At 39.2% G+C, this 23,245-nt stretch overlaps 1 protein-coding gene across 3 annotated transcripts; it reads right to left on the bottom strand.

Annotated features, from left to right (window-relative positions):
• Positions 1 to 307: 307 nt before the first annotated feature.
• On the bottom strand, positions 308 to 23,238 carry MIX23 (mitochondrial matrix import factor 23). 3 transcript variants are annotated; one of them, XM_005601937.4, is made up of 6 exons: positions 22,236 to 22,352; positions 18,702 to 18,759; positions 13,856 to 13,981; positions 8,330 to 8,476; positions 3,524 to 3,583; positions 308 to 608 (listed from the first exon to the last, which is right to left on the bottom strand). In XM_005601937.4, the coding sequence occupies exons 3-6, from the start codon at positions 13,964 to 13,966 to the stop codon at positions 558 to 560; spliced, it is 369 nt and encodes a 122-aa protein (XP_005601994.1). In that variant the 5' UTR covers positions 13,967 to 13,981; positions 18,702 to 18,759; positions 22,236 to 22,352; the 3' UTR covers positions 308 to 557. The 3 variants fall into 3 exon arrangements, with proteins under 3 accessions (XP_005601994.1, XP_023479427.1, XP_001502187.1); XM_023623659.2 differs by lacking the exons at positions 18,702 to 18,759; positions 22,236 to 22,352 and adding an exon at positions 22,837 to 23,238; XM_001502137.7 differs by lacking the exon at positions 18,702 to 18,759 and having other exon boundaries at positions 22,236 to 23,202.
• Between the last annotated feature and the right edge of the window lie 7 nt (positions 23,239 to 23,245).

Raw genomic sequence — 23,245 nt, 5'->3', positions numbered from 1 at the left:
TCCGCTTCGGTGGCCCAGGGTTTCACAGGTTTGGATCCTGGGTGCGGACATGGCACCGCTCATCAACCTATGCTGAGGCGGCATCCCACATAGCACAACCAGAAGGACCTACAACTAGAATATACAACTATGTACTGGGAGTTTTGGGAAGGAAAAAAAAAAATAAAGGAAGAAGACTGGCAACAAATATTAGCTCAGGTGCCAATCTTAAAAAAAAAAAAGGCATAATACAAATCAAGTCAGATACTGAAATTTTTCTCTTACAAAAACTTACTGTCTCAACTTGTAAAACAATCAAATAAATATGTACACTGAGTCAGAAAATTATTTTAATAGTTACAAAACATCTTTTTTTCACAGAATCAGTATAAAATAGTAGTTGATTTATCCATAATTATCAGAATTATTTATACTTGAGGTCTTGGCTAAGCGGGGCTGAAATCAACACAAGGTCTTGGACTGTTGGCTCAGAAACCACCCTAGGAAGCCCGCCTTGTTGATGTCTGTCATGCTCAGCTCTTATGAGATGACCCGGTCCTTTTTAAAAAAGTATCTTTTTATTCATTCTTTGGAGGCTTGAAGTGAATTCGGCAGCGTTCATTAAACACCTAAGATATTTAAACAGAAACAAAAGTCACTGAGTTGTCCTGTATAAACCAGGCCTGGAACTAAATTCAATTTGGCACGATTCAGGAGGATATAACCGTTTCTGTCCCACGTCAACATATTTAGGAAACAGAGGAGTTTCCTCACGGCGTCAAACTGACTGAACTGGTGCTGAGAGCACGGATTAAGCATCTACAAGGTGCTAAGAGCACAGAAGGCCTTGATATCCATTTATAAGACAATTTTAATAAAATTTAAATCATTCAAGGAAAAAATCATCACAAGCTAGCTTATTTAGCAACTAGCAAACATTCAGTTCCATATGGTGGACATATTTTGGACAGTTAGACAAAAATATCTAAAATAAGTTTAAGATAAAGCTTTTTTTTCTCTTTTTACAACAGATTTTATTTAGACACCTGTTATGTTTTTCTAAACAAGTGCCAGATCCTTCTCACAGTACATATACTTGAAGGGAGACCAGTCTTTTGCTAAATTGTGTGATTGATGTAATGTTTTGTTCTATTTACCTTGTTCCTAAAAATCTAAACAAATGAAGTATCATAAATGTTAAAAGAACATTCTATGACTGTCTGTCAACATGGGACTGTGCTAAACAAAAATTTTGGTACAGCCATTCAATGGAATACAATGCAAGCATAAAAAAGAATAAGGAAGCTCTTTATGTTCTGACTTGAAAAGATTTCCAAGACATATTAAGGGGAAAAAAAACCAAACTGTGGACAGTACACTTCCATTGGTGTGCAAAGGGGAAATATGTGTGTATGTGTTTATGAGTTTATACACACACATACATACATAAAGTTAGAAAAGATACAAATATCTGAAAGCATATACAATCCTTTCAGAGAGAAGGGAAAGGAAGCAGCTGAAAAAGACGACAGGCAGAATTTTTACCGTATACCCTTTAATATTTATAAACAATTTAAATTATGTGTCTAAACATTTCAACTGTCCAAATAAAAAAAATTATAAAAATCTAAAAGAATTTCTTCTCAGAATCTACCCTTCATACTTGACGTAAGGAGAAATCATTTTTAAGGTTAAAAAAAAAACCCCAAACCTAGGCTGGCCATTGTGGACTATCATAAAAATAAAAGAAAAATCTACAGAGGAAGCTTTTAAGATAACCGGTATTATTCAATTTCTTAAGCAGGGTAGGAGATACACGAATGTTCCCTTTATTAATATTCCTTAAATTCTACATGTTACATACTCTTTGGTATGTGTATCTCACAATTAAGAGAAAACATCTAGCAATTATACAGACTCTTTCTGGCTCTTTTGTCTAACAGCTCATCTCATGTCAGTTCCCAGCCCTGACATTTCTCTGGCGTTCCCAATGCTCAGACCAGAGGAGTATTCCGTTTGCTGGCCATGACACACACTGGTTGGGACAATATAGACAACTTGGCTGAGCTTCCCCGAGTCCTTTTCCTTATTGACTTCCTAACCACTTTTGCTAGCCTACTGCACCATAGCTACATTTTCTACTTCTCAAAACAAGTAGAGAGGGGCCAGCCCGGTGGCACAGCGGTTAAATTCGCAAGTTCAGCTTCTCGGCGGCCCGGGGCTTGCTGGTTTGGATCCTGGGTGTGGACATGGCACTGCATGGCACGCCATGCTGTGGTAGACGTCCCACATATGAAGTAGAGGAAGATGGGCATGGATGTTAGCTCAGGGCCAGCCTTCCTCAGCAAAAAGAGGACGACTGACAGTTAGCTCAGGGCTAATCTTCCTCAAAGGAAAAAAAAAAAAAGTAGAGAACCTCACTTTCTATGGAGTAGATGGAGCATATTTAAAACTAATTATCAAGTCCAAAAGTGCTTCACTCTTCCCACTGCAATACATTTACATACATCATCCTCTGCACTTGGTTTTTCAAACCTAATATTTATTCTACCACTCCCCCATCCCCTCCCAAGAGTAAATATTGTCTCTCTGGAGATATAAATGGACAGATACTGCCAAAATCTTTCAAGCAGCAAACACCTTATCACATTGGTAGAAATGGCAGGAATAGGAAATCTTGGCAAAGAGGACAGGATAAAAAAATGTGATAAAGCAAAGAAAATCAATTTGTATTTTGCAATTTATTCATGGCTCTGTAAGTTGGTATATTCTAGTTTTTGGTTCAGTTAACGTCTCTGTGGGTTTAACCCCATTCTGCTGGTTAATTTCAAAGGAGAAAATAGAATTTTCAGTTAACTGTGTCAGGTTTAATAGATTTTGCCCTTTGGAAATCTTGGGAATTTTAGAGAGGGGTACACAAATATAACTTTTTAGAAAACTAAAGTGAGAATTCTGTGATTTTTGACTACATGTGAAGCCCTGGGATCTTGGTCCCCTAATCTAATTCCCAATCACAACTATGCAAGTGGTAATAAGCAGCATGTGAATCTAAGAGCCATACAAGGCCCTATTATCAGATACCAGTAAAGCTATATAAAGAAAAAGTTTCATGATCAGATATGTCAGAAAACAAGCAACTGTGAAGGGTAGCTAATGATATGAAAATTTATGGAAAGTAACTGGGCTCAGAAAGGCTAACTTTAACAAATAACCTCATTGAAGGTTCTGAGCTAACCAGAGTACTAACTCTAAATATCAAATATGCCCATAATTAGTATTACGAAAGATATAGAATGTCTCCAACTCTGTTACCATGACGGGTCATACAATTCTACCATAGGACTGCAAAGCCAGTTTTCCTAAGATGGCTATTTGGATGCTAACCACGCCCCCCTCAAAGAGTTAAAGCCTTCAGTTGCTGTCAGCGGAGGGTCTGCATTCTGCGGAGCCCCAGGGCACTCTTTACTCCCCTCCTCCCTTGGTCTCCCTTTGCTAGTTCAGCTTCCTTCCTAGTTATCTCCAAGAACTAACCACCATTTTATACCTTCCAGCTCCTGTCATTTACCACTTCTTCAACATTCAGTTCTGACTGCATCCATTTCAACTGCAAGAAAGTAAAAAAAAAAAAACAAAAAACTGAAGTTATGAAAATTTAAATTATAGAACTAAAACCAAACTCTGCAACATTTTCCAAACAAAACCAGCTGCTGCTCCTGCATTCTTTGTTAATGGTATTACCTAGGCTAGATGTTGGAACCCTCTTTGACACACCCATTCTCCCTGTATGTAATCATCAAATCTTATAAAGCCATGGTTCTCAAGCTTTGCTGCATACTATAATCACCTTGAGAGCTTTAAAAAAATCTCAAATGCCCAGGTAGTTCACAAAAGAAATACAAATGGCCAATAAACATATTTTTTAAATGCACACTCTCACTCATGTATAAAGAAATGCAAATTAAGCCATACTATGACAAAAATTTTAAAAAATGAAGAAGTCTAATAAAACCCAGTATCAGTGAGGGTGTGGGCAAAGATACATTCACACACATTTTTAGTAGAAGTATAAATTATTGCAACCTCTATGGAGGGCAACTGGGTAAGACTTATCAAAAATGTAAATTCACAGGTCCTTGAACTCATTAACTACAGTTCTAGGTATTGATCCTACAATGCAGATTTGTAGAGATAGCACAGAGGGATAAAAAGAAGGACAAGGAGGTGGCAACCTGATTTGGATAAAGAAAAAAGAATCAGGAAGAAAAAGAGAGAGAGAGGAAGGAGATGTCTAAGGCCTACGTGATGTGCAAAGGCCTGAGTCTCCCACGCCGTCAGCACAGAGCCGCATCTGAGGCTACAAATGCTCAAGTCTTGCTAACTTTCTTCACACCTGCCAACGTAAGTATCCATCAGAAAAATACCTATTCCGTTGCTAGGCCCAGACGGCAGGGCCCATCATACTCCTAATCACCTCTGGTCAGAGAGCTTGAGAAGAAAGAAGGTGGCTAGTTCCAGAAGGGGGCTTGACAATATACAGGAAAAATTATGAGAAAAAAGCATGGACTAGAGGCTGAGCCAGCCAAGAAGTTAAAACCAGGATGATTTCCTTGAGCCAAAGTCAAGACCAGGCCAGGAGATTTGGGAACAAAATGCCAGAGAGCTAGCCAAGATCCCAGGCAACCATGCTTCAGGGACCCAGGCCAAAGAACCTGACCAATGAGGAGTATGGCTCGGGCAGGAGGTTTGCGAAACGTGCATGTAACACCAGTCACACTGGAACCTGGTGCCGATCCAACAGTTCCTTTTAAACTCCCTTCCTGGGCTCAGAACTGGTGTCAGAGGGTAGGCGGCACTGGCACTGAAACTGTGGGACAAGGGGAAGGACTGCATTCTGAGGACTGGTGCACTGCGGAGCAGGAACAAGCCTAGAGAGGCTCAGCTGCTGACACCAAAGCAACCTCCATTTCCGATTTTAATCAGCTATACAGACCCGAAATCATGAAAGTTGCACTGCTCTGTCAAAGCCTGGACTGAATGCAAAGAAGTAACACCTCCAGACAAAGAACAGTGTCATCATGTGCCACTAAGACAGTCTCCCTAACTACTCCCAAGATTTTCTGTTTTTTTTTTTCTGAGGAAGATTAGCCCTGAGCTAACATCTGCTGCCAATCCTCCTCATTGTGCTGAGGAAGACTGGCCCTGAGCTAACATCTGTGCCCATCTTCCTCTACTTTATATGTGGGACACCTACCATAGCATGGCATGCCAAGCAGTGCCATGTCCGCACCCGGGATCTCAACCGGCGAACTCCGGGCCGCTGAAGCGGAAAGTGCTCACTTAACCATGCGCCTCCAGGCCGGCCCCCTGCTCTCAAGTATTTAAAGGGATGTCATGCAGAAATGGGTTTAGACTTATCCTATACAGCTTCAGAGAGAAGACTAAGGAGCAGTAATAACAGATTTTCATAGTACGTAAGAAAATCTTGGAACAATTACAACTGCCCAAAAAGAAACTGCACTGCCTCAGAAGATGATGAGTTCCCCCACCCCCTGAAGTAGTGGTTAAAGAAAAGGTGGAAACCACTGGTTGGGGGATACCGGAAGGAGGATTAATGTAGCACATATTGAGTCCCAGAGACTCAAAAAGGAAAGGAAAAGAGCCACTACTTTCTACCAGCCAATATGCTGGCTCTTACATACATTATACAATTTAATCCTCACCAAAAAAAGAAAACAGGGACGTTATTAAGTATCAAATACATTTTACAAACTAAAAGTCAGAAGTTTCAGAGCAATTAATTTATAAGGTTACAAAGCCACCAAGTGATAGATGGGATTTATTTCCTTAGAGTTGTCTGCCTTTATAACCTACATTCTTTCTACTCTTCAACCTTGCAGATACTATAGCCAACTTCTAATACAATTTCAGCACCACCAACAAAATGCTACCTCTGAGACGATTGTTTTTGAGACTCTGAATCTTAAACAGACAAACATCCTCTCAAAGGCTGCTACCAGGTGACAGTAGTTATATAGTTCCAGCAAGGAATGTGCCTTTTCTGAGTTAAGGGCTCAGGGAAAGAACTGGGGACTTTTAGACTGGCATCTCTGTACATAAATATGTTCACTAAAGTAATCAGAATTTGACTATTACTCACAACTTAACGTAAAAACCCTGACTGGATCCAGAGTCAGAAGAGATGGGTTAAAGTCCCAGTTCTACCTCTTACTAGCTTGTGACTTTGTGGACGTCAGGTAGTGTCTGAGTCCCAGGTTCCTCCTAGAGAAAATAAAGACGTAGAGCCGGAACGTCTCTAAGAGCTGTCTCTTTCTGATTCCACAGTCATCACAGCAAGCTTGAAAATAAAACATAATTCAAGTGTCCTTATTTGCTTAAGTACTCCTCATGGTTACCCTCTAGTCCTAAACAGTATCGGGCTAGAAAGGTCCCTCTCATAACTGGCCAGCTGCTTTCTAAAACCCCTCCCTGCAGCAGTCATCCAGGGAAGTCTCTCTGGGCCCTGGAGGCAGAAGGCAGAACTGAGGGCGGACCAAATCATGTGCCTCGATCACTCCCACTCAGCAGTTTCTGAACTTTGCTCTCCACTAACAAGAGTCACTCTATTCTTTACCTCACTTAATTTGCAAATAGTGCTTTTTCATTTTCTGATATGATAGCCCTGCCCTGCAGTTTCCTTTGTCAATACCTTCCACAGTCAGTCAAAATACAAAATCCAAAAATAACTAGATTTTAACCAGCTTTATCTAAATTATCTATAGGTCTTCATAAATACTGAGAGTAGAGTAAGATGACCATAACAGCCTAAGTTCCCTGTCTGAGGAATCCACCACGGCCTGATGAAAGAATGAGCAGCCATGGCGCAGCTGTCACGAACAAAGAGAGCAGCGAAGGCAGTGGAGAATCTTGAATCCAGTGAGACTGCATCGGTGGGATGACTGAGAAATGGCACACACTCACCTGTGTGCAGCTACAAAGACAAAGCCTTGAGAGGGATGATAAGGTCCCCTTTCCAAGCTTGGCTATATCTACTAAACAAAGGGCAAACCTCACGACTGTTCAGTATGAAAATGATTCCATCTCACACTGGATTTTCAGTCACCCGACAGGCAAGGATCAGTAAGTCACCTATCGTGCCATGTTAAAATACAGATAGGATTTTGATAATTGTACAGTGGTCATGTAAGAAAAAGCCCCTGATCTTAGGAAATAACCAACACATGTATGAGGAAAGGAGAAAAATGTGTCTAACATTCTCTCAAGAAGGTTCACGAAAAAAAAAAGTCTATGTGGGGTCAGGAGGAGACAAAGAAAGAGGGAGGGAAGGACGGAGGCAGAAGGGAGGTGGAGAGAATGAACTGCAAAGCAGGCGGGGCAAAATGTAAACAATAGGAGAATACAGGTAAAGGGTACATGGGAGTTTCCTTGTACTATTCTTGTAAGTTTTCTGTAAGCTTGATATTATATCAAAATAAAAAGTTAACCTTTAGCCCCCATTCCAAAAAAATGGCAATACATTCCACATAATAAAATATGGTATCCATTTCAAGTGTTGTCTTGACACGTCACATTTAAGGGCTATAAAGAAATAGTTCTGCTTCATTAACCATCTCTGAGGTGTACACCCTATCTGTATTACAGCTGACTTTGGGAAGATAAGGCTTCCTCTGACCTATCACTCAGTGGACACTTGCTGTTTTCTTAAAACCCACAACTTCAGGGATGGGAGATGAAGTGGAAACAAAGGAGTGTCCAAAACCAGCCAAAGACCCATAGCAACTTCTCCACAGCAGGGAAATAAATTACAATGAGGTTCTAGTGTATCTGGCTGTATTTAAATAATACTACATTTTTATGGCTGAGAAGGGTAATATCCTGAAGTTAAACATCTGTATTACATTTCAGCAGATTTCTATAGATGAAACCAGAGGTAAATATTTTCAAAATGTAAATATATTAGAAAAATGTTTCTGCTCAAGCCTCAAAAGAGATACAGATGTGACTTCCCTAGATTTTAAGTGTTGGTCTGTATTAACCCTTTTATCTTTAACAGTGGAATATATAAAGGAATGGAAATAAAATATTATTACATGCTTCTTTTAGCTAAAGCTGCTACATTGCATATGTTTATGAAATACACATTAATTTACGAATTAATATCCAAATGCAATAAAATAAAGCCCACTAAAAATGAAGTATTACTCTCCTGGTCATTTCTTTTTTTAGGTAATAAGCATATCTTACTCTAAATTTTTCTTATTAAAAAGTGCCTTTATTTTGAAGGCTAACTTTGGAAAAACTGTCTCAGATATGTAAATCTTGTTCAACTTACCTTCGTCTGTTCTTTTCTAAGTTGCTTTAATAACGTTAAATCATCCAAATTCTTTTCTCTCTCTTCTCGGAGGTGTTTTACTACTGCTGAAGTCTGAGCTATACAATTTTTTATGACTCTATCCCTACTAGCATGAGCCTCCATCAACTAAAAGAACAAAGGAATGAAAAGAGAAAAATCACATCAATTTATCACGTTAGTGTTTTTTTAAAAACCTTACTTTCAGACTACAGAAATGTAACACTCTCTAAAACAATTTTTTTTTTAAGATTTTATTTTTCCTTTTTCTCCCCAAAGCTCCCCAGTACATAGTTGTACATATTTTAGTTGTGATTCCTTCTACTTATGACACGTGGGACGCCACCTCAGCGTGGCCCGACCAGCGGTGCCATGTCCTCACCCAGGATCCGAACCTCGAAACCCTGGGCCACAGAAGCAGAGCGTGCGAACCCAACCACTTGGCCACGGGGCCAGCCCCCTAAAACCATTATTAAAAATTGAATCTATTGAAGAGAAGATTGTGCTGAATCAGCTAAACCACCTAAAAACAGATCAAAAGAAGCACCTCTGACCGTAGAAGGTGTGAGGTCGGGTCGTCTTCTTCCTTGAGCTACTCCCAGGGCTTCCTGTTCTTCCTGCATCCCCCACACTGGGCTTTTCATTTCCGTCTCCTTTCCCTACAACCCCTTCTCTCCCCATTATTCCATCCATGTGTTCCTCTATCCTTTGCCCACCCTCACACACCTTCTGGGCCACTTCCTACTGTTACTCCTCCTCTCTTTTTTTGTCCTTTCAGCCTCATGTTGTCATCAAGTGCAATAAATTCTAAGATAAGCGATATAGAGAAACTCTTAGGTACAATAAAGAAAAACAAAGAATGCTGCATTTACCTATGTAAGACAGAGCCCTTTTCAAGATTTTAAAGTTTAAATATTAATAAGGAAAAATTGTGTATGAAGTACAAATTATTGGCTCCATCAATTATGTTGATCTGACAGAGCAATTCTTTACTAACTTTCATCTTAATGTAACAAATCCAGTACAACAATTCACATCTATTTTCTGCCTTGAGATTCACAAAGTATGATGTTCATGTTTGGCTACACTCCCATGACCACAGCCAAATTTTGATGACACCCCAAAAATTTGGGGAAGAGGAAACAGCAAAACACTAAAATAGTATGTAATCACCATTATAATTATGGTACCTAAATAATGGTGTTCACCTCCAACTAAAATTTAAGTGTTAACTTGCTCCGTGTAATCATATCATATCATTCCTTCTTCCCTCTGAACAGAGAATATCCTAATGCTATGCTAGTGATAGTTATAATAGGGTAAACCTAACCTAACCATTATATATATATATATTTATATAAAATATAGGACTAACTTAGCCATCCTATAAGCATTCTTCATAAGTTACTTGAAATACATCTCTTAAATGATCATATCAGGATCCAGTGGTTGAGAACTACTGGTCCAATAAATGCCAAGAAAGAATAAACCTTTGCACTTCTAGAGTGCAATACTAAAAGTGCATTAATTATAAATCATACCAATGTGAAAAGAAGGAAATTAAACTGCCTAATAGCCATTAACCCCACCTCAATTTCTCTAATATGCTAATTTTTTTCATTGTAACATTTAAGATTCACAAGGACAGCCTCAAGGTCCATATTTCATTGGGTAATATGCTGCTTCTGTTACCTCTTCAGGTATAATTACAGAAAATTAAAGAAGCCATTGAGGGTACGGAACTACTCTTCTCAAAACAGAATAAGAAAAGAACCATCTTCAGAGTTAAGAAGTTCTCCCTGTAGCTGTGTGAGACTGGCTAAATAATTAAAATTTCCAGGCTTTAGTTTCCTCTTTTGTAAAATTATGGATTATGAGTAAATAATCACTACTATCCTTTCTACCTCTAAAATTTAGGGGCAACATGATCAATGCACTGCTCAGATGTCAGATGCTATTTAACCACTTTAATATTTTGTCTAACTCGCCAGCAACTGGTGAAATAGCATGAGCACCAACTAGGAATGCATCACAACATTCTCATTTTTCTGTCTGCATTTTAAAATCAAATTCAAATTGTATGCCCTTTTTTAAAATGTTCAATATTTGACTTTCAGTCTCTCTCACCAGTCCCCCTCCTTGGTTGGGCTTTCCTCTGCTCTCCTCCTCTTGAACATGGGCCCCTCTCCTGTGGAGACACTTCTAGCCACAGACCACTGTCCTATCCTCACCTGCTTACTTTTCCTTCAGATCAGCCCCACTGTGAACCCACTCCCACGTGGACAGAAATTACTGGGCAAATCATCTTTTACTTTATATCATCAATTATTTCTGTCTGGTTTTCATGACCATCCTTCAGCAAAATTCAGAATTAAGACCCATATACAAGAGGAGTATGCATGGACTTCTGCACATGTATGTCAAAGAAATGAGGACGCTTGTAACTAGTGATAGACTGTGTGACATGAGCCTACCAGAGAAATATACAGCACTAAACCAGGCTTATTAGCTCATTAGTAATTCAGATGCTTGAGGATTTGGTCACACGAGAACTGTTTCTGATTATATATAAAGTTGTTATCAAAGGAACTCAGATAAAATTTATTAAGAAACTCAGTAAGGTAAAAGGCAAGGCCTTTGGTTAAAGGAGAAAAATCTTGAACAATAACCATATCACAACCATATTTCTTTTGATTTGGGGCAAGCAATTTTGAAATGAAGGCATTTGGAGTGGGGCAAGACAAAGATTCAAAAGTAGTCTAAAGGGGCTGTACCTAGGACTTCCTAGTGTTACTTTAGTGTACCAGAACTCTGAAAACTTCTTTTAGTCCAAAATTTTCACTTACTATCTTTTAATCATTATTTTAAAACAATGCTTTTTGACTTTAAGGAAAATATAAGGCAAACAGTTTCCCTGATTATAGTTTTTTGGTATTTTTCTTTCTAGAACAAAGGTTGATTGTAAATTAACTCTAAATTAAATTCTGATTTCCCAAACATCTAAAACATTTGTTTTAGAACCCTGACAATGACCCTTGATTTAACTATCATTAAAAACAAAACAAAAATTATAAGTTTTTGTCATGGCCTTTTTTATGTTGTAAATCTTCCTCCAGAACTTCTGACAAAAGGATGCAAGGGGAAGCAGACCATTTAAACATATATTCCAAAAGTTCATTATATTAAAGAGATACTTTTCAAACTTAGCCTAAATCAATCATTATGACACCAAGAATAGTTTTGCATTTTCAAAGCACTGTTCCAAGTTCACAGACTTCTTATTGTTCAGTATTGACTTTTATGTTTATCTTGAGAATAAATGATAAACAACGTAAAGCTAGAAAAATTTCATAGATTGAAGGGAATATGCTCTAATAAGGGGATTTCATTGAAGTTATTTTATTTTTACTAAGAGTATACTTTTAAGGTTTAGAATTTCTAAAATTAGTGCTTCATAATAACTTTGCTGATCATCTCCTACGAACACGTTATTATCATTAGAGAATGCAAACATTCCTTCACTGGCTATAGAAGGAAGGGTCAGGGACTAAAGTAAGTCAGAGTGACCATAAGCAAGATGGACATTTCACAGTGTTCCACTTGTTTTTTTTTGAGGAAGATTAGCCCTGAGCTAACACCTGCCGCCAATCCTCCTCTTTTTGCTGAGGAAGACTCGCCCTGAGCTAACACCCATGCCCATCTTTCTCTACTTTATATGTGGGACGCCTGCCACAGCATGGCTTGATAAGGGGTGCCATGTCCGCACCCAGGATCCAAACCAGTGAACCCTGGGCTGCCGAAGCAGAATGTGTGCACTTAACTGCTGCACCATGGGGCTGGCCCTAGAGTTCCACTTCTTAACCCAGACAATATTTAAGGGAACTCAGTGGTACTTATTAGCATGGGCACTCTGCTGCAGGCCTGATCCCTGGCTCAAAGCTCCTGGATAACCAATCCTTTACATGACATTTGTGTTGCTGGATCCCTCTAGGATACAGACAGACAGAGAAAAACCCAAACATGTACACAAGAATATCCAAAACAGAAAGGTTCCAAATGAACTAGGCAAGGTTATCCTGGTTCAACAAAGGGATAAGAAATACTGCTGCTACTACTACTACTAGTACTACTACTACTAGTACTACTGCTAACAACAATGACAGGAGCAGCAAGCGGTTACATGTAAAACATTTAGTACAGTAAACACTTCATATTAACTCATTTAATCCTCTAACAACCCTATCAACTAGGTACTATTATGATACTATTTGACAAATAAGGAAGCTGAGGCAGAGGTTATGTAACATGTTCAAGGTCACCTAGCTAGGAAGTAGCAGAGGGAGGAGTCAGGATCTAGATGTGGAATCCCGGTTGTTAACCACTACACCATAAACCTCTAGGTTACTCAAAAGGCTATAAATGGAAACAACTGAATACATTATCAGGTAGTGTGGGGACTATGAGTAGCGGGGGGGAGTCACTAAAATGTTGGTAAATTTTTAGTTCTTTAGACAGAGCTACCCAAAGAAACTCAGTGAATGTCAAACAACCTAACAAACTAGGACGTGGACCCACACTCCACACTTCCAATACTGGATTCCACTCATTAAAGCCCACAACCCTGCAATTTCCTCCAGCCACAGGAATTACCTGACCACTCAATAACATAATGTACTTTCACATAAAAGCAGAACAAAAATATCAGCAGTTAATGCTCTGAATTTAATTGATATGAACAAACTGATTTAAAATTGATTTTATTTTCGTAATTGAGGAAGGAACTTCAGGTTTTAAGTAATACCTTCTTTACAAAACTATGAGTCCAAATAGTAATCTTGTGGTAAAGCCTAAGAAAAGGAAATGCCATTTCAACATTAGCTTCATTAATGAAAAGATATAAGTAAACTATAAAAAAATACTTAGCTACATCATTATCTCCTTTTGCTTTTGGAAATTAAAAGAGAAATAAAGGAAATCTTTAAGAGGCAGTGAAAAAACATCTATTTGAGAAAACAAAGCCTTTCCTCTCTTCCAGCCGCCAAATGCTTCTATTCCCCTTCCTGAGGAGGGAGGGAGAAAAGAAGGGGAGAAGGTGTGAAAGGTTTAATTCCTCCTTATATCAGCTATCTGGCTCCTTACAATTGATTCACTCAAAGCCCCTGCTCTGGTTTCACGTAGGAGGGTATGTTTTACTTAACTGTTTCACTCTCTCCTTCATTCTTTGGTGCATGAGGTTTCCTTAGTTAAAGGCTGCCCACGAGGGGGCCAAAACCCGACTGCTCTCCTTCCTTAGAACCGTCTCTTCACACACATGTGCATAAGATCACGTATTTTCCTTAGTTTGTAGAAACCAAATCAAGACTTACACACAGCCTCAGGTATGAGCAAGAAAACATAAAGATGTCACTCTTTTATCCACAGTATAATTATATGTCGATTGCTTTCTCATTTTATCTGCAAAGAAGGTATAACAGAAGCATAAAAGAAAGACTCAAAAGATACACTTACAGACTCATAAAGTTGTTTACAGGTTTGGCTGGCATCAATTTTCCCTGCAAAGGAAGCTGTTGGAACCGTAGTGTTTAATTCATGTACTATTCTGTCATCAATCGTCCTCATCACCTTGAGTAATTCCTATACATATTAAAAATAAAAGAAGAATAACCTGCATGGAAGGTTAAGTGATAAAAAGGAAGCATTTAAACAAAAAAATAAAGCTCTTGCATATTTTACAACTCTCTAAGTTAGGAATGGGGAAACCACACCAAATATACTACAACCACAGGAAAATCTTTATTACAAGAATGATAGGAGGTTATGTAATAGTAATTCCAACAATGGGCACCAACTCTGATTCCTTTGCTGAAATGTGATTACCTTAAGGACAAAGATGATTTTATTCATTTTTAAACCCTATTTGCAGGCACAGTGCTTAGCAGATAGTGTGCTCTTTCTGTCTCCATCATACAGCCAATAAAGGGTTCTACTGAACTTGATTACCTCAAATTGGCCAAAACAATCCAGCAAAATTCTTGCTCTATTCCTTTGTCTGTCATTCTAAAGCGTGGTGCTAGATAGAAAACTTCTAGAAAGCTATACAAGAAACTATTAATAGTGTTTAACTTGCAGAAATTAATCTATACCCTTTTAGGCTTTTTTTTAAAGTTTTTTTCTATAATTGTGTATTATTTTTGTAACAAAAATAAGTAAAACAAAGCACACTGCTAGAAAGGGAATTAAGTCTCTTTGTGGCTTTCTTGGTCAAACAAGTAGAAATTGGTTTTACCTTTTTATTTCACATTTCCCAAGGATCTCTTCCCCCTGAAAAAGGCTCCAACTCCCAAAAAACAAACCAAAAGAAAAATAGTACCAAAACGGTAGGGGACTTAGAAAGACTCTGCTGAGTGTACCTACACAGCATAGTCCCTTCTCCCCACATTTTGATTACAATACTTCTTTTCACTTGTCACCAGAGAAATGCTGGGCATCAGCTACGTTCTAGCTCCAGATAACATGAATTCTAGAAAAAGTTTCTAACAGTATACCCTTCTCTTTCTTTTTCAATTGTTTCTTAAATTCTCCCTCCCTCACCTGCCCCACAAAACAAAATATGATCACTGAAAAATCATCAAGAAAATAGAAGTATATAATACTAGGAATATACTTATTGAAAACATACAATAAGTTAACATTCAATATTAATGTGTACTAAAAGCAACTTTGCTTGATCCTCTACCTCCCTCAACATATCAACCTATTTCTTTCCTTTACCAAACTTAAATCCATGACTGAAACCTACTCCTTAATTCTTTCTTAATCCATTTGTTAAAATAAAAACTTTTATTATGATTAAAGTATTACACAATCATTCTAGAAAGATTAAAAAAAAATTTTAAAGAAAATAAAAATCATCCTTGTTAACCATTATTAATACTACAAGATGTCCCTTTAGTTTTTTCTACACATACCTAGGAATATTTTTATAAATTGAGGTATTATATAACATTTTAAAGTCCTGCTTGACGACACTGTACCATGAGCATTTTGTCCTCATTACTAAAACTGCCTTGAAGACATTTTTAATAGTTGCACAAATATTCTACCCTATGGAGGTATCACTACTCATTTGACCTCTTCCCTAATAATGAACATTTAGGTGTTTGCAATTGTAATAACCATTCAGGCCATTCAGTCTAAGCCTGCAGTCTAGATTCTGTTCCGACCAGTCTATTAATCTTTAGTAATTTAATAATTTAGTAACTTAATAGCCCTTTCCAGATCCCAACCTAAAAGTAAAACAGCTTGTAGAAGGCTCATAATTTAGACTAATACAACACAGGCAAACATCAGGTCTAAAACCAACTTCACTATCTTAGCCTCTCTTCTTGTTATCTTTCTATTTTTGTCAATAGTATTATCATTCCCTGTAAACTAGAATTCTTTATTTTTTTTTTTTAAAGATTGGCCCTGAGCTAGCATCTGTTGCCAATCTTCCTTTTTTTCCCTTCTTCTTCTTCTCCCCAGTGCATAGTTGTATATTCCAGTTGTAGGTCCTTCTAGTTCTATGTGGGACACTGCCTCAGCATGGCTTAATGAGCGGTACTAGGTCCGTGCCCAGGATCTGAACCAGTGAAATCCTGGGCTGCTGAAGCAGAGGGCACAAACATAACCACTCGGCCCCTAAACTGGAACTCTTAAGGAATAATCTCAACATACTCAGCACTTTAGAGCAACCACCACTATAAATAATCTTTGTAAGTGGTAAATTCCAAATGAATGGTGACAGCACTATTTAGGGAGTCAAAAAATAGGTAAGTAGCAGACAGGAACCTTTCCTGCCAGCTTTCCCTCCTACAACTTGCCTATTAAAAAAAAAACAACAAAAAAACGCTCCTTTAAAATCTCTCTCTTCTTTTCCCATATCTAAATCAAACTGATCTTCTGAGGCCAAGGTTTAAATTATACCTTTTAGATGAAGCTTTCCCTGGTGGTGAGTCCTCAACAATCTTTCTTCTTTAAACACATGCAGCAGTTATAGAGAGTACCGCAGAGTTAATTCATTTATTAACTCACTCTGTATTCAAAAAATATTTACCGGGGTGGCCCATGGACAAGTGGTTAAGTTTGCGCGCTCTGCTTCAGTGGCCCAGGGTTCGCTGGTTCAGATCCTGGGTGCAGACCTACACACCACTCATCAAGCCATGCTGTGGCAGCATCCCACACAGAAGAACTAGAATGACTTATAATTAGGATATACAACTTTGCACTGGGGCTTTGGCAAGGAAAAAAAAAAAAAAGAGGAAGACTGGCAACAGATGTTAGCTCAGGGCCAATCTCGAAAAAAAAAATTACCAATGTCTACTATGTGTCAGGCACCATTCTAAACACCAGGGCCACAGTGGTCAATAAAACAGAAAATGTCTGTGCTCTTACAGAGCAAAATTCTCATGGGGAAGGCAGATAATAAACAAGTACCCCAATAAACAAGATAATTTCGGTACTGAAAAGTACTACAAAACAGAAACCAAACCAAACCAAAATGGGATGAAGAGCAAACACCTAGTGCGCTGTGGCCGAGGGGCTAATACTTTAGATAGGGAGATCAAAAAAGGCCTCTCTAAGGACGCAGCATTTGAGCTGAGGCCGAATGATATGGACAAGCCAACTAAAAGAACATCTGGGGAGATAAGTCAAAAATTATGAGGCAAGAATAAATTTTGGGGTGTTTGGAGAACTAAAAGACAGCAAGTGGGCTGGGAATGAGTAAGAGGAAAAGTGGTAATAGGTGAGGTCAGAGTAGACCACAAAATGGAGAACAGAGACCATGGAAACAATTAAATACTGGGTTTTTGTTTTAAGTTTTTTGCAGGGAAAGATTCACCCTGAGCTAACATTTGTTGCCAATCTTCCTCTTTTTTCCTCCCCAGGGATCGCGAACCTGCAAACCCCAGGCTGCCAAAGCACAGCGTGTAAACTTAACCACTACACCACCAGGCCAGCCCCTAGAGCTTGGCTTTTAATATAGTAGACACTAGCCATATGAAATTATTTTAATTAAAATTAAATACAATTTAAAATTCAGTTCCTCAGTTGCACTAGCCACATTTCAAGTGCTCAAGAGCCACATGTTGCTAGTAGCTACAACACCAGACAGCACAAATTTCCACCATCATGGAAAGTTCTATTGGACAGTGCTCAATTTGAGAAAACATAGTGACAATCTCAAAGCTGATAATGTACTTGTTTAGGGATTGCTGAGAACTATAAGCTATTCTTAAATGTCACAGAAAAGATACTAGAAAAGCTAAAGATAAGGGGGAAGGGGAAATGAGATTCAGGAAGGAATTTCTTTCACAATCGCAGAGGAAGAACGAAAAGAACTCTAAATACCTCATTAGGCACACATTTCTTTATAGCACAAAAAGTGCCAGAGCTCTTATGGCAACTCCCAGAGGGTCTAGAGAAAAGCCTGGGCGACCCTCACAGACGGAAAGAAACTGAAGGTTAATGTAGGCACAAAAGTGCTGCCGTTAAGTCACAGGTATCATTCATAAGGAATTACTGGCTGCATATCTGATGCCTAGCTCCAACAGCATCCCCTCTCCCTCTCACAAATTCACCGAGAAAATATACAGAAGATGCCCCTGAGCAGACATCATACACAAAAACAGCAACACGAGCCCACAGAGATAATACAGAAATACACATAGTTCAGTGGCTGTCTGAACACTACGTCTCTATATGGGATCTGGAACCCTAATCAGTTTCTAAATGTCAAAGTATAGCAAAAGATAACTCCCCAAATTTTATAGTGTCTCAACTTCTCCTATCTTTCATCCTCCTCAAAACAAGAAGAGATTCTGATATATCATGAATCTCTAATTTTAGCTGACCCCTTAAAATTCTTCAGGTACTTACCTTGGAATTGCATTTTATGTCTTATCTGTAATTGTGGGGTGAAAATCTCATCCTCTTGGAGGGCAATTTCACTACCGAAGGAGTGCCCATATTTAGTCGTAAGGAAGGGTAGAGAAAACTTTCTGTTGTCCCTACAATTATACTATACTCCATTCCTAAGATTAATCCTTAGGAAAATTCCTCTTATTATTTTGGGCAGCTTTTAGGGTATTTGGGGGAGTGGTAAAAGGTCTATTATATGACAGTAAAATAAAAATGTACTTCGAAGAATGATCCAGAATGTCTTAACCTTTCCTCTCCTCACCCTCTGCCTGAAGGTACCCAGAAGTAGATCTCACTCACATGGTGCTCTTTTCAGACAGACCTGATTCCTTGAATTCCATTTTTATAGCAATGTTCACGCTGTGCTCCCCCCAAGCCAGAAATACACACTTGCCTGAAACTGTCAGAGTCCTCTAACACCCAACAGCTCCAGGCACAGGAACAGAGAGCAGCTGGGCATGTTGCAAAAGGAAACATCATTGACGCTAGAAAATAGTCTATTTAGTCTGTACCTAATTACCATACAACTCAAAATCAATTGTGTATAAATGAAAAAATATTTCTAACAGAAATACCAAAACCCAAACATTCTGGGGAAGAAATACTTAGTTGATTTTGTTCAGGTGAAATATGAACTGGGTCTCAGGATGAGGAAGAAAGGATTTCAAGGGGGCAACACGTGAAAACAAGCACAGAAATGACAAAGAGCACAATGTGTTTAGGGAAAAGTAGGCCTATGTGGCTGGACAGCAGAGTTGAAATGTATGTTGGAGGTGGTGGGGCTGGGAAGAGAGAAACGTATGAATAAGGACAGAGGTAAGAGATAAAACTAGGGAGAGGCACTTTGGGATTGGATCCTGTATGCCATGTTAAGTAGTTTAGACCTGGTCATATAAGCCTGAAATTAGATGCACGGTTCAGATTCTAAAATTTAGAAGATACCAGTATGAAGCCAGAGTATTATGGAGATCAGATTGAAGAGGGGATATATTAGAGAAAGGAATGCTGCAGACAAGGAGGGCTATCGCAAAGCTAGTTGCAAAAACTATAGGGCATGAACAAAGACCATGGCAGTAGTGATGAAGCTTCCTAAAGCATCTCTGATAATTTCACCCCCTCTGCTCAAAAATGACTCCCTAATCTCACACTTGGCATTCAAGGCCTTCCATAATTTGGTTCCAATTTTTTGTATAATCCCAATGTGCCTCTGTGTAAATCCTCAATTCCAGCAATACTGATTTGCTATTTCTCCCAAATACATAAGATTTTCTGCCTATATATAGTTCCTTCCACCTAGAATTCCCTTGGTCCTGTCCACCTAAGGCCCTACTGAATTACTATCTTTCGATTTATTTCTTTCTGAATTATTATTGTATTCAAATTCTCAGTATCTTCAACACATTTCATATCCCCGCTTACATTAAGTTCCTTGTTTTATATCCCATCCACTGGGTTTCCCCAAGTGCCTCGTACCTGGCAGGTATCTGTTATGAACTAAACTGTGCGCCAAATTTATATGCTGAAGCCCTAACCTCCACCGTGACCGTATTTGGAGACAGGGCCTTTAGGATGGTAATTAAGGTTAAACGAGGTCATAAGGGTGGGGCCCTAATCCCATAGAACTGGTGTACTTATAAGAGAAAGAGACACCAGAGATCTCTCTCCCTCTGCATGCAGACACCAAGTGAGGACACCCATGATGAGATGGCAATCTAGCTTTAGGTGTGTAGTAGGCTACACCATCTAGGTTTGTGTAAGTACACTTTGTAGTAGGCTATACCATCGAGGTTTGTGTGAGTACACTCTATGATGTTCATGCAATGACAAAATCGCCTAACAACACATTTCTCAGAACCTATCCTATCCTATGCGTTCAGTGACGCACGACTGTATAACAAATTAGACTGTAGAATCTAGACGGTGGGTATGAGTGTTCACTGTAAAATCTTCTCAAATTTTCTGTAATGTTTGAACATCTCCACAATAAAATTCTGAAAAATCTATCTAAATCTTTACAATAAAAAATACATGATTTCCCATTTCTCTTGCACAATATTCACTGCAGTGCTTTTCACATTTAGGGTACTTACATTCAAATGTAATGGTTTCATAGCTTTAAAAAAATATAAACTTTGATTATTTGTGAGTATGCCAATTAATCACAGTTTATAATTTTATCAAATTCGTCGAAGCCTAAATGTTATACTAAAATTTTACATTTTTACAGTGCCTTCGTTTATGTGCCTCTGAGGCAGCAGGGGCAAATGTTCTTACACTCATTTACAATGAGGTTAAATGATATGCCAAAGCCAGCCCTGGAAAACGAGATCTTCTGACTTTTAACCCAGGATATTTTCCGTTATAAACCACAGATTTGGTTTATAGATAAAGAAACTATCTACAAACTTCCCCCAGGTTTCCTTAATGAGACTCATTTTATGATCTTTTTATTTACATTATCTCTGTGAATGGAATGGTTCTGCAAGACAGTTTAGCTTTTACCCCACTTACAACATCTTACCTGACCTGCCAGAAGGAAAATCAAAGTGTTCTTTAAGCACTGCTGGATGTTTTAACAGCTAAAAGAGATCTTTTGAAATTTGGTTTTAGAGATTCAAAAAATAATGGAGATAGAAGGAATTTTAAATGTTACTTATTTTACAGATTCAAAAGTTAATTCCTGAAAGGGTTGAGTGATGAACTCAAGGTCTCAAAGCTGTTAACAGCAGAAGCAGTGCTAGAACCCAGAACATCTAACTCCCTAACCAGGGCTCTTTCTGATTAACCTTAAGGCTACCATTGCTCAATTATCTGAGCTCATGAACTCAAGTTAAGCCACAGTACTAATGTGACAAGACCAAGGCCACAAATGGGCCAGTTAATCTTAAATATTCCATTTACTTTAGATTCCAAGTCTTTCTGCTATCTTAAGGTTTTTATTTGTATTTGCTGACCACTTTGATCACATCTGAACTCGGCTGCTCTTGTGCTGATCTAATCTGAGGAGCAGCTGAAGTGGTGAAGAGGGTTGCAAGAAATGATGAAAAGACCCCATAGAGACTTCTTTGGCCAAATCTCTGTCAAATAATTCAGTTTGTTGAGGCTATCTTCAAGAATACCACTCCCTACAAAACGGCTCAATGCAAAAAGCTTACTACAGATAGGCCAACGATATGTGAAGTAATTTTTCAATATCTTTAGTTAAAAACACATTTGTACGGTCATGATTTCTTAACTCTTTACCTACACTGCAGCACATTTATGCCTACATTGGAGCAGATAACTTTCACAGCAACGTGGTCAAAATTCAGATCCCTGTTCTTTAATTCCTAGGGTTAATAATTAGCCCTAGACTTCCGGTGACTGAATATATACACGACACAGCCTTTTTCTTAAATGTTACGTTTTCTCGAATGATTAGGAAGACAGTAGCACCAGAGCAGGTATTAGAATTAATGACTCTTCCAAGGCTCCAAACGTTCTGCCCCACCAAAATAGTAAAACTTCTACCAAGTGTTTTGTTTTATCAAATAAATAAATTCTCCTTCACTTTCTTCTGTCCTACAAACGCTCAACTTAAAGGAGGGGAATGGCACAGCCTAGGAACTGAGTTCGGGGATGGCTAAAAGGTTGTTACAACCTCTATCCGTTGGGCCCGAGCTCGGCTCTACCACCGCGGAACCACCCAGAGTTTCCCAGTGCGGTTACTCAAGGCCTTGGCAGCGCCGGGAGAACCATGAGTCCCGCGGAGCAGCCTCTCTCCTTAAGGCCAAGCCCGCGCCCCCATGACCTCCAATGGCTCGAAGAAGGAACCTTGAGTTGCCCGCTTCTCCCGCAACTGGTTCGCACTCCCTCCCAGGTCGAAACAAGAATATGGTGAGGGGACAAAAGGAGGGACGCGTCTGTCACATGAGGAAAACCCCATCACCTGGAACTCGGCGAACTCCTCACAGTTCACACCGCCACTGGGCGCCGCCATATTGGACAAACGCGAGGCCCCCGCCGCAAGCCAATCAGCGCGGAGCAAAGGTGTCCACGACGCCGCCTAACAAAAAATATTCCGAGGGAAATCAGCGAGCACGGGGTTTGTCTTTTCCCTGGTCCTCATCCACATCGAAGGCTGTAGCTTTGCTGTCCTTTTCACTCCTACCTCTTTAACATATTCTCCTAGAACTGGCCCTGATGCACGGATCGAAGAATGTCAGAACTTAAAAGGGATCGTTTTACTCCAATCTCATTTTCTTAGAAAAAGAGAAACAGTTTTCTGGTCGCACCGACCAGGTCGTTCGAGGAAGAAATCTAGAATAGAAGTGAGGTTTTTTTAAGCCTTTCCTCTCCATTATTTACCTCCCATCCCTGGAGCAGAGGAGTCTTTGTTCGTTAAGAATTTGGGACCGCTAAGAACTAATGAAAAGACATTTCTGGCAATGTGGGGTAAGGGTTGAATAAAGTGTTTAGGTATGGAAATAATAAAACGTTTAGTTTTATTTTTTTAAAAAGGCAAATAGCAAACAAAATAGAGACCATACCTGTGAATTTCTCAGGTAGCCTGAGAGGTACTCCCAAAGCCAATAAGAGAAAGGGCCACCGGTCGCCAGGAGCCCAATTATGTGTTTTTGATAAAGGCAAGTATTCATTGAAAACACTAGAAAAAGTGTACTGAAATACGGGTTTTTCTAGGCAGTGTGATTTCGGGGTCTACAGCTCACAAAAGTTCTACAACGAGCACATTATTTCTCTTCTATTTTAAACGGGTACTTCCTTAGATGCAGCGAACTTTGCAAACGCCCCTGATACCTAGACTCCGCAAAAGCATCCTCAAGGATGCGTTCGGGACGCCGCGCATGGCAGGACAGGGCTCGGCGCGCCGCCCGCACATTCGGCTCGTCACGCACGTCCTACACGCTCGGCGCAGCGCGCAGGCCCCACCCGCACGCC

The sequence above is a fragment of the Equus caballus genome, chromosome 19 (genome assembly GCF_041296265.1).
Source record: "Equus caballus isolate H_3958 breed thoroughbred chromosome 19, TB-T2T, whole genome shotgun sequence".
NCBI lineage: Eukaryota > Metazoa > Chordata > Mammalia > Perissodactyla > Equidae > Equus > Equus caballus.
Note: the sequence above shows the minus strand (reverse complement) of the source record. Positions and strands in the feature narration are given on the sequence as shown.